Below are 12462 nucleotides of genomic sequence, written 5' to 3'. Positions count from 1 at the left end.
ATTATTGTTGGATGAAATGTATGTAAAGTGTTTAGCTTGGCACATGGGGAGAGCTCAATAAGTCATATTTTTATCAAAAGTGCTGAGGCAGCAGTGGGAAGAGCACTCATATATTTCTACCTGGTTGGGCAGGGTAGGGATGGAGTAATACAAAGATGTTCTAGAAAGGAAATTGGAAATAGGCACTAAGAACCTTAGAATTCTAAACAAATAAAAATGTAGACAAAAGATCATGGGATCTAAAAGTGAAGCACATCATAAAGGTAGCCAAATAGCTTATGTTCAGAAAGATTTATAATTATTTGAAAGTGGCATAATTAATAGGTATGAAAAATATGCAAATAAACTTCCTAAGTGTAATAAGGAAATGTCTTAAACAGAAATTTTCCAGAAAGGTTTGATATCGTTTTTGTACTGAGTACAAAATTAAAAATTAAAACTAACTTCACTTTATCATTGAGATTTCTACTGTGCTGTGTTATGCTGTAATCACACATCTTAATCTATTTGGTAATACCTTAATCCTCTAACTTTGAAACTATGCAGATAGCATAAGAATGTCAGAGGAAAATTGTTACTACATAATGTTAACCTAGTATTAAAAGTAAAGGGAAGAATGGAGAAAACTAGGAAGGCAAAATTTTGACTGTGTCAAAGCTCTAGATTAATTTCCGGAATAAAGATTGTTAACACAGTCACTTTGGAGTTTGAAGAATGTGTGAATGAGAGAAATATGTTTAGCTCACTTTTAGAACGTAGGCCCTTTTCTTGGCCTGAAAGAAGTAATACATTCCTCTTTTTAGTTTTCTTAAGGAAAATGCTACAGTTTGTAACATGAATATACAAAGATCTGCAAATTCTTTTGTAGACAAGTTAAATCTTCTTAATGGAGAGATCTTGGATTTGTTTGTCAAGAGCTGGGTCTCTCCCAGAAACCAATGATCTCAGACAAGTCAATCTTAGACAACTTAATTTTCTTCATCTTTAAAGTTTGCATAGTGGACAGAAGTTCTAAAGTCATTTCTACCTCTACTATTCTATGATTTTGAAATGTATTTAACTACATTTGCTGCTACTGCTTACCCAAAATAGAAATTGAGCACTAGGTTACCCAAATTTCACCTATTTCAAAAACATAAATCATGAAAAGAAAATTTTATGGCATAAGCTTATTACAGACCTGTCTTAATTAATTTCTTGAGTAGTAGTTGGTGGGGTTTTTTCGTAAAATAAATATAACAGATTTTATATTCCTAGTCTAAGCTGTTTTTAAGAGAAAACATTATTGTGTTTGAATATTTAAATAATAAATAAATATTGGCTTTAATGGTCAGAATCCATTATGGAATTCAGAGGTTTATTTCACTCTAAGAAATGAAATTTACCAAAATTATTACCTGTCATTTCTTTTCCCCCTCCTCTATAGATATTCGTATACCACTAATGTGGAAAGACTCTGATCACTTCAGCAATAAAGAACGTATGTATGATTTTAATTGTAATTGAAATATTTTCTGTAATATGTAGTAAATTTGAGATTATTAGGAGAAAAAACTGCTTCCCCACTGAAATAAATGGATGTCATTTGACAGAATAAGCAGAATCTTGTTGATAGGAACCTGTGCAAGGATGGTGAGTAACAGGTAATAGAGAAGGGAATTGTGCAATAAAAGGAAATATTTAAGGAGTCATGGTAAAGGCAACATTATTTGACCAGAGATCTTGGAGATCTTTCTGCTTTTTCTTACTTCAGATTATTTAACAGGATGTAAGAGGAAAAGATTTTTAGCTTGATCTGATTGTTTTCCCCTTCAGCATTTTATTGCTTCATATAGTCTTAACAAATCCATGCATTGTGGGTCATGGAAATTAACCTCAAATGATTTCTAGCTGTTAGAGGCAAAGCAGAAAAGATATGATAATCCTTTATCTTTCTTGTCTATTGTGATAGCTTTGTTCCTCATACTTTAAAAACTGAACCACACTGGGCACAATTAGTTTTATATGAAAAATTCAAAATCAGGTTAGTATATTTGTTATTCAATTAGGAAATATAAATTACTTTACAAAGGAATACATGCAGGTATTAAGTACATCTTTCTGATTACAGTAGAGAGTTAAGTTTTTCTGAAGAGGTACATTTTCTCAGTAATGAGGTTTCAGTCCTTTAATCACCTAATACTTTTTAAAAACATCATCAAATTAGAAGGCCCAGCAGCTATGGTTTTTGTGTTCACATGTCTACTTTTTATTGTTTTTGTGGTTTCCTCCCTTTCAGTTTGGTGGAAAATGTTTTGCTGTTAACGTGCTTGCTCCTAACCTCTCATAATAGAAAACTTATTTTTCTTAAAATATACTTGGAAACCAAATGACAGGGGTAATAGTATATACATAAAATAATAAATTTGCTATTAATTAAAGCTTAAAGAGTTTTCTAGGAATAAAATTTTTGAGTTTGGTGGTTACTTTAAGCTGCTGAGAGGCCTATATTTTTAACTTTATTTTTTGATACTCCCTACTTTAATTGTTGTGCTTTAGTTGGGCAAGCTATTAATATATATTGGCAAAACAGTCTCTATAAAAAGTTAAACGATTACAGTGTACAATGTATGAAAATAAGAATATTAGCAAATATTTAGGCTAATTATTTTCATTTTCAAGCAGATTTTAACATAATATAGGCATGATTCATCACATGAATCATAGTGTTATGTTGTTTTTCTTCTCTAGGATCACAGCACTATGCCATTTTTTGTTTATTCAAAATGGGAGCTGAAGTTTTTGATACTGACATGGTGATTGTGGATAAAACAATCACAGATATATGTTTTGAAAATGTGACCATATTGTAAGTATTTTTTAATCTTCATTGAATGAAAATAATCTAAAATTCTACCTTTTTCAAAGGAAGGCAAATTTATTGGATTATTTTTGAAGCATTAAAATCTTTAAATGTTTAAATTGATCTTGAACATTGTATTATTCAAAATAAGCCCATTTCTGCATTTGAGATTTTTCCATTATAAAATACAGTGGAAATCATGTAATATTAGTAGTAACACTATGAATACAATGGAATCTCATTATAACATTATTTTATGTAGAGTGAATTTGGGCATAAAAGAGGTTCTTACATCTCATATAGGAGATTTGGTTACAGAAATACCAAAATAGTATAACAACTTTATAAGACAGTTCTGAAATATGTACCATAGGCAAAGTACTTTAGTAAAATTTTGAGATGTTCTTTGTCTTATGGTGCACTTCTTTCATGTTTTCACTCCAAAACAATAAAACATTAGTTGATCCTCAGGGCTGTTTTTATTGCCCCTGCTCTTTTACAGGCTCATTTTATTGTGGTCATAATATAGAACCAGAAAGAACTCCTCAGGTAGCCATAGAAATCATTTTTAACTAACATAAGTTTTTCCTGGCCTTTTTTTCTATTGGCCTAAATCAGTATGTGATTTGTATTTCTTACAGGGTTTCAAAGACAGTATCTTTGTATCCAAATATTAATAACTACTTAGCTATTAAAATAAATATATATGTTTTTTCCATCTTTAGCTATGGAACTATATACAGTTGAGATTGAAAGTACTAGTTTTGCCACTCATGTAGCATTAAAAAAACTATTGCAAACCATGTTTTGTGGCTTTGGTTCAGTGTCCCATAAGTAATTGTACAGCACAGAAAAATATAATACATTTTTCTGAGTTATCAGCAGTAGTGCAGGCCATCTTATAAGCTCTATTGAACCAAAGGAATTTATTTAGGATGCCCCAAATATTGCCAAATGTTTACATAATTGAGACTTAAAAATAAATATTTATTATGTATCTAAATATACTTATTTCCATTATCAACTATTACTTGTGCATCTTTTCCTGCCAAAATCATCCTGTTAATGGACTCTTTTCTTCACATCACTTTGCTATTGTTTGTTTTTACCACAAAGACAAAAATCATAATTTTTTTCACAGAAAGAACAATGCAAGTTACTTGGGAAGACAACTCATGATTTATAATTTTTTTTAAATTCTGTAAATATTTTAAATTGTTCTAAAAATAACTGCTCACAGATGTTCTAAATGTTATTTTAAAATGTGCTTTTTGTTATGATTGTTTTAATAAGTATTCAATATTTATGAATCTCTGGTTTTTCTCTAAATATTGACATTTGTTAGTCATTACCAGGAGTACTGTATGTTTCAGAGTTGCCAAGTAATAAACTATAAAAATATTTGGAAGTTATTCCTTGGATTTATTCAAACTATAGTTTGGCTATTTAAATCTTAAAAAGTCTATGCTGCATTTTTAAAATCTCTGAGGCTGATGGATTGTCCTCTACAGACAACATCTACTGCTGATGGACCTCCTTTGCAATTTGAAGTATATTTTACTGTTAGTAACATCACCACAATCGTTTATAGTAAAGATAGTTCACTGTGTCTGAGAAAGAGCAAAGCCAATCTTGGCATTGCAGATTTTCTACATATTGGTTTAATAAATACATACTGAATATCTTTTATGCTAGATTAAGAATACAAAGATTACCAAGACATCACTCCCCCTCAAGGAGTTCACGCCTTGAAATATCTCTCTTTATATTCATTTTTTTTGTTTGTTTTCTCCTGTACAACTAAATAGTGGAATGTTATTTTAGAGCTATTAGGTACAAAGGTGGAGTGGGGAGGAGGGGCACGGTGCTGAGTGGACTGTGACTCTTCGTGAAAAAGGCATGAAAACTAAAGGTTTCAGCAGAAGAAACCTTCTGTTTCTTTTAATTTTCTTTGCATTTTTCGTTTTCAAATCTTTTTCCTTTGGAGGAATCGTGATTTCAGGAAATCATACATATAATGTAAATACCTTAAAAACAGCTATATTATAGGAATGAAAAGGAGAAATAGCATTGGCAACAAAATGACCAGGGCATTTTATTCTTTTCCTTTAAATAATTTGCCCGTAAATATTGGTTAAATTGAGTTAAGATTGCCCTACTTTAGAAGCTGGAAGCTCTAGAAGTTGCAGTGACTCTCTCAGGTCATTTAGATACTAAATAAACACAGGGATATTCTATCTCATTAACATAGATTAACATAATCCTGTTCCAAATGCTGCTTTTAAATGTTATGAAAACATCACAGGATGTTATTTTATTTTCTACTGAGTTAAATTTCTAACATTATGATTGTCTTTGTTTTTAGTAATGAAGCAGGGCCAGACTTTCAGATAAAGGTGGAAGTATATAGTTGCTGTACAGAAGACTCTTCTATAACCAACACACCAAAAAAATTAGCTAAGAAACTGAAGACCTCTATAAGCAAAGCTACAGGGAAGAAAATAAGTTCAGTGCTTCAAGAAGATCATGAAATGTGCTTGTCCTTCAGTTCTGCTATTTAGTAAGTTTTCTAATACGATATTTACAGCGATACAGTATAATTATGTATTTGTGACATTTTAAAGTATTGTATATGGAGAATATCTTTACATTTTAAATGGGAAAAAACATCCTGAGGCAGGAATATAACTTGGTTGTCTGACATTTACCCAGCTGAGTTATCCTTAATACCTTCCTTTGAACGTAGAAAGTTGGGGCTTCCCTGGTGGTGCAGTGGTTAAGAATCTGCCTGCCAATGCAGGGAACACGGGTTCGAGCTCTGGTCCCGGGAAGATCCCACATGCCGCGGAGCAACTAAGCCCATGTGCCACAACTACTGAGGCTGCGCTTTAGAGCCCACAAGCCAAAACTACTGAAGCCCGTGCATCTAGAACCTGTGCTCTGAAGCAAGAGAAGCCACCGCAATGAGAAGCCCCCTCACCGCAACAAGGAGTAGCCCCTGCTCGCCGCAACTAGAGAAAGCCCGCGTGCAGCAACGAAGACCCAATGCAGCCAAAAATAAATAAATAAATTAATTAATTAAAAAAAAGAAAGTAGAAAGTTGGGTGACAGTGTGCTTTTAGTGATTTGGAATTCCAGTATCTAGCAGAAAGATGAATTATATTTCTTGAAAAGGGACTATCTACATGTTAAGGTGTTTGCTACATATCAGTCTACTAATTGGATTTCTGCATATGTCATGCATTAGTCTTAAAGATTTTTTAAAATATTTTATTTCTTTATAACAAAACCACATTACCATTATCACATCTAACAAAATAAAAAATAAGTTCTGAATATCATCTGATGTCCAGTCTGTGTTCAAATTGCCCCAATTCTGAGGAAGTTCTCTTCTGATCTGTGCAAGTCAAGATGCAAACAAGGTCTACAACATTGCATTTAGGTGAGTCTTTTAAGTTTCTTTTAATCTTTAACAATTTCCCATCTACTTTTTTCCTTGCCATTATTTATTGAAGAAGCCAGATCTTTCAGATTTCCCATATTTTGAATTTATCTGATTACATCTTTGTGGTCTTTTTAAACATCTTTTTCTATCCCCTGTGTTTCCTACAACTTGTAGTCAGATCTAGAGGACTGATTAGTTTCAGGTTCTCTTTTAGGACAGTGTACTTTCTACTGTATCCCATTTGGAGGTCTTGTCTCACTTTTACTCATGTTAAAACTGATCAGTGGGTTCAGGTGTTGTCAGCCTGATCCATCCATTATAAAATTCCCTATCAATCTTTTATCTAACGGTGTTAGCAGCTATTGCAGGTCATTGCAGGTCATTCATTATATCATTAGGGGTTATAATTTGGTGACTTTCTAAATTTGTCCTTTATTTATTTATTTATTTATATTTTATCTTGATTCTTTTCTCTCTTTTTTTAAAAAAATTATTTATTTATTTATTTTTGGCTGCGCTGGGTCTTTGTTGTTGCGCACAGGCTTTCTCTAGTTGCAGAGAGCAGGGGCTACTCTTCGTTGCGGTGCATGGGCTTCTCATTGCGGTGGCTTCTCTTGTTGCGGAGCACGGGCTCTAGGTGCGCGCGCTTCAGTAGTTGTGGCTCGTGGGCTCTAGAGCACAGGCTCAGTAGTTGTGGCGCGTGGGCTTAGTTGCTCCACGGCATGTGGGATCTTCCCGGACCAGGGCTCTAACCCATGTCTCCTGCATTGGCAGGCGGATTCTTAACCACTGCGCCACCAGGGAAGTTCTGCATTTATTTTTAAACCTAGAATTCTCTCAAAGAAGAACTTTCTTTCGTTAACTCTCTGGATATAAATGCAAAAAAGTTGGTGGAGGATAAGGAGGAAAAAAATACTTGGTTCTTTTATTTCCCCAATTTTAGAATAATAAGTTGATGTTCTAGCATGGAAGTGATCAGTGTTTTATTTGAACTCTTGTATTTTTATATATTTGTGTTTCAGTCTATTACAGTTATTCTCTTTGAAGCCAGTTTGTCCCATCTTTGATCAGTGGAAAACCTTTAAGCTGACTCTGCGTCCTTTTGACACAACCTAATCTCTGATTAGCTTCTTTGCTTTCTGGCCAGGGAACATGTTCCATGTTCATCTTTTGTTTTTCTGCCCACACTTGGAATCACCATCTCTTCAAGGAGCCCTGGTTTCTTTCAGATACTTTCTTTAAACACTGTGTTTGTTTCTTTACAAGTATTTTTATCTTTATGTTTCTTGGGAAAACTGTTGTACAGGCTGCATTCCTAGAATTTCTTTTCATGTCTTGGTAGGGTTGGCTCTTCAGCATGTAAGTAATTTTACTGTAATTACAAAAAGCAAAATATTTCAGGTGTAGATCCTGGAAATATCAATCATCAAAATGTAACTAGGGCTTCCCTGGTGGCACAGTGGTTGAGAATCTGCCTGCCAATGCAGGGGACACGGGCTCGAGCCCTGGTCTGGGAAGATCCCACATGCCGCGGAGCAACTGGGCCCGTGAGCCACAAATACTGAGCCTGCGCGTCTGGAGCCTGTGCTCCGCAACAAGAGAGGCCGCGATAGTGAGAGGCCCGCGCACTGCGATGAAGAGTGGCCCCCGCTTGCCACAACTAGAGAAAGCCCTTGCACAGAAATGAAGACCCAACACAGCCATAAATAAATAAATAAATATCAAAAGTGATTGTTTAAAAAAAAAAAAAAAAAAATTTAAAAAAAAAAGAAAAAAAAAGGAACCGTGTGCTAAAAAAAAAAAAATGTAACTAAATAACTCTTCATATCAGATATATTACATGTGAAAGTGACTTGGGACTCTAGCATTGTGGCTTTCAGTTTATTTTGATTGAGACCCACAGTAAGAAATACATTTAAATTATTACTGAATGCACAGTAACATAAGCAGACAGATTTCGTGAAGCAATACTTAGCCCTTGCTATTTATAGTATAGTCACTTGACTTTTTTTATTCTAGTTATTTTCAGTTTCTTTTAATTCCGTTTATGAATCATTAAATTGATTTCATGATTGTTGAATGGGTCCCATCCACTGAAAGAAAGAAGGCATAGAAGATGTAAATCTTTGCTAATATAAATGTCGTTAAAAAGGAGGAAGGGAGACCCTTTAATTTTCTTCCTTTAGAATTAAGACCATCTTAAAACTTTCCTAGATTAAGATGATATCAAGTATTTGCTGGAAAATGCTTTAATTCAACTATAAGGTAATGGAACTCTGTCTTTTTGATGATTGAATGAACAATTGTATTTCTAGTTTGAAGCATAGATTTTAGAACTGAAAGAGATAATCACCAAGTTTAGTAGTTTTAAAACGTTTTTAAGCAGCAAAATTCTTTACTTAAAAAAAAAAAACAGGACCAACATAGGCAGAACACTCTATGACATAAATCACAGCAAGATCCTTTTTGACCCACCTCCTAGAGAAATGGAAACAAAAACAAAAATAAACAAATGGGACCTAATGAAACTTAAAAGCTTTTGCACAGCAAAGGAAAACATAAACAAGACAAAAAGATAACCCTCAGAATGGGAGAAAATATTTGCAACTGAAGCAACTGACAAAGGATTAATCTCCAGAATTTACAAGCAGCTCATGCAGCTCAATATCAAAAGAAACAAACAACCCAATCCAAAAATGGGCAGAAGACCTAAATAGACATTTCTCCAAAGAAGATATACAGATTGCCAACAAACACATGAAAGGATGCTCAACATCACTAATCATTAGAGAAATACAAGTCAAAACTACAATGAGGTATCACTTCACACTGATCATCAAAATATCTACAAACAGTAAATGCTGGAGAGGGTGTGGAGGAAAGGGAACCCTCTTGCACTGTTGGTGGGAATGTAAATTGATACAGCCACTATGGAGAACAGTATGGAGGTTCCTTAAAAAACTACAAATAGAACTACCATACGACCCAGCAATCCCACTACTGGGCATATACCCTGAGAAAACCATAATTCAAAAAGAGTCATGTACCACAATGTTCACTGCAGCTCTGTTTACAATAGCCAGGACATGGAAGCAACCTAAGTGTCCATCGACAGGTGAATGGATAAACAAGATGTGACACATATATACAATGGAATATCACTCAGCCATAAAAAGGAACGAAATTGAGTTATTTGTAGTGAGGTGGATGCACCTAGAGTCTGTCAGAGTGAAGTAAGTCAGAAAGAGAAAAACAAATACCGTATGCTAACACATATATATGGAATCTAAAAAAAAAGGTTCTGAAGAACCTAGGGGCAGGACAGGAATAAAGACGCAGACGTAGAGAATGGACTTGAGCACACGGGGAGGGGGAAGGGTAAGCTGGGACGAAGAGAGTGGCATGGACATATATACACTAACAAATGTAAAATAGCTAGTGGGAAGCAGCCACATAGACAGGGAGATCAGCTCGGTGCTTTGTGACCACCTAGAGGGGTGGGATAGGGAAGAGGCAAGAGGGAGGAGATATGGGGATATATGTATATGTATAGCTGATTCACTTTGTTATAAAGCAGAAACTAACACACCATTGTAAAGCAATTATACTCCAATAAAGATGTTAAAAAAAAAAAAAAAACAGGACCAGTAGTGTCCTGAACAAGTTACGTTATTTCCTGGGCCTCAGTTTTCTCATGAAAGGTAAGGATGCTTAGACATAATCATCTATTTTTAGAAGGCTCCTTAGAGACATTTTAGGGTTTTATATACCTTTCAAGCATATAAAAACAATGAGTGGGCTTCTCAAACAGTTTAAAATTTCATTGTTTGGCAGGGAATACTTGATTTTTTTATCCTGTCATTTATTATTTGTGTGACCCAAGACAGATTAATTTACTCTGGGTTTTTATTTTTCCCTCTGTAAAATGGGAATAATAATAATGTAATAATATCTAACTCCATTGGATTATTATGAGATTCAAAAAGGTAATTCATGAACTTGGTATGTAGTAAGCATTTAATAAATGTAGTTGTTACTATTATTGTTACTATTTTTACTGTTCTGAGACCAGTGCTTTTTCTGAAATTCTTTTTCAAATTCATGCTGAAGCACTTCAGTTTAGAAACCTTCATAGGATTATAAAATGTAGACAGATATTTTAAAACTGAAAAACCAATGTTTATCATTTCATAGAAGATACTCTAAGTGATGTTGGAACTTGTGTTTAACCTATACTCCTCTTCAAAGCCTAGAGGTGTTTTTGAGAATAACATTATTGCTATTAAGCTCTTTGTAATAGGGACTGACATATTTGTCTTGAAGTGTTCATTCTCCTATTCAGATTTGTCATTCTATTTGGTTTATTCCTGAATCCAAACACCAATTTTCCTTATCAACATTTCCCATGAAACTTGCATGCCATTTGCTTATTTATACCATTAAAGCTGATCAAAAGATAGGGTAAAACCTTTTATAACATTTCACTAAATTATATTCTTCTAATACCAGCATTCTTTTGAGCTTCTGGTGTGAATGCCAAGTATACTAGGTTAAACTCATAGCCCAGGACTACTCTTACCTGATACTTCCTTAACTGACCACTTCAGCACCCTGATAGGAGTTTGAGAATAGCATTAGTAATCACAATGCATAAGAGGATCAATTTTTATTTCTTTAATAGTGATCTAGTTCAATGAGAAGATTCCTAATATAGCTTTTAATTTTTAACCAAAATGGGCAAACTATATCTTCTCTAATAATATGGCATGTGCCCAAATATAGCTGTTCTTCCTGACAAAAGAGTGCATTTTTTTCAGACTACCGTTTAAGGTAGTCATTTATTTTTTCATAACATTTTTGGAACCCCCGCTCCATCAAATGTTACAACAATTGGCCTATTTGTTTTAAAAAAAATGTAGCTGATTAAACTTTTGGGAACTCAATATTAGGGTTGGCTAAGAAGAATGAGAGTAATGTTTTAGTAAGAAAACGTTATCCTGGCAAGAATGTTTTAAAACTGAGATCATTGTTGATTTTGGAAGCATTGGCATTGTAATTAGTCATGGTTTAAAAATGAAGTAACTTGAAATATCATCATAAAGTATTGTTTGATCTGAAAGAAGACAGTGAACATTTTTGGTAATTTTTAGCATGCTCCCTGGTGTGATTCATTTACTCATTTTATTTGTGGAATTTAGCTTACTGAAATTCCTGTAGCTAGATTTTCCCAGTGTTTCTAATAGCTGAATTAACTATTTTATGCTCCTTGAGAACCATTTAGTACATTATTCTTCATTGTATAAATTGTAATTTTAAACAATTGTGAAAACTAGTAAAATTGAGAGTGATTATTTACTGGACAAAAATGTGTATTAAAAAAAATAAGCCACTATACTACATTTTAAATTAGGTTGAAGTTACAAAGCAAATATCCTTGTGCAGAATAAGTGGATTATTTATGTTTTGAGGAACAGTGGTGTTAATGGTTTGGTAGTGTGAAAGATAATGCAGTGTTCAAAAATAACTAAGGAATTACTCACCTATTGGGTATAATTTTGTTTATTCATTCATTTAATCATCTTAGAAATGATAATTCAGCAGTTATGTCACGTGGTACTTTGGATTTAAACGTTAGTAAGTCATGTTTCCTGCACTCAAAATTCTTAAGGAAGTATGAAGGTAGTAAGTAAAGTATAGTGGGATTCTGTTTCCAGTGTACCACTTGCTAGTTACAGGCAAGTCAATTACATTCTCTGAACTTCAGTTTCATCATTTGAAAATATGGACCGAAATATCTGCCCTGCCTACCTTAAGTAGTTATTGTGAACTGTTAAAGATATTGCTTGTTAAAGCGCCTTAAACTGCACGTAGGTAGATGTAGTATTACAAAGCTTTGCATGTCTCTGATTTTGGGGGGAGGTTTTCATCCTACTACCACTTCACAAATCCTACGGCATTTATTATTTCATTACAAAAGTAATATAAACTTGAGTAATAGAATCTAGAAGAGAAAAAAATGTATTCATAGTTCACCCTAAATCAAATACTTTTTATAATTTTGAACTGATATTTTTCCTCCAGGTTTTAAAATTCCTAGCTTTGGGGGATAGATATTCATAATTACACTACACATTCATATACATGCATATATATACACACACACATTTTCTTCTTG

At 33.7% G+C, this 12462-nt stretch overlaps 1 protein-coding gene across 1 annotated transcript in view; it reads left to right on the top strand.

The window, feature by feature from the left end:
- RTKN2 (rhotekin 2) overlaps window positions 1–12462 on the top strand; it is a 78348-nt gene that overhangs the window by 31603 nt on the left and 34283 nt on the right. The window contains exons 4-6 of the mRNA XM_059899913.1: window positions 1427–1480; window positions 2731–2848; window positions 5208–5402. Of these exons, the coding sequence (XP_059755896.1) occupies window positions 1427–1480; window positions 2731–2848; window positions 5208–5402 (367 nt within the window). The remainder of the gene's footprint in view (window positions 1–1426; window positions 1481–2730; window positions 2849–5207; window positions 5403–12462) is intronic.

This window comes from Balaenoptera ricei, chromosome 16 (genome assembly GCF_028023285.1).
Source record: "Balaenoptera ricei isolate mBalRic1 chromosome 16, mBalRic1.hap2, whole genome shotgun sequence".
Taxonomy (NCBI): Eukaryota; Metazoa; Chordata; class Mammalia; order Artiodactyla; family Balaenopteridae; genus Balaenoptera; species Balaenoptera ricei.
The sequence above is the reverse complement of the archived record's forward strand: the minus strand, read 5'-3'. Positions and strand labels throughout refer to the sequence as shown.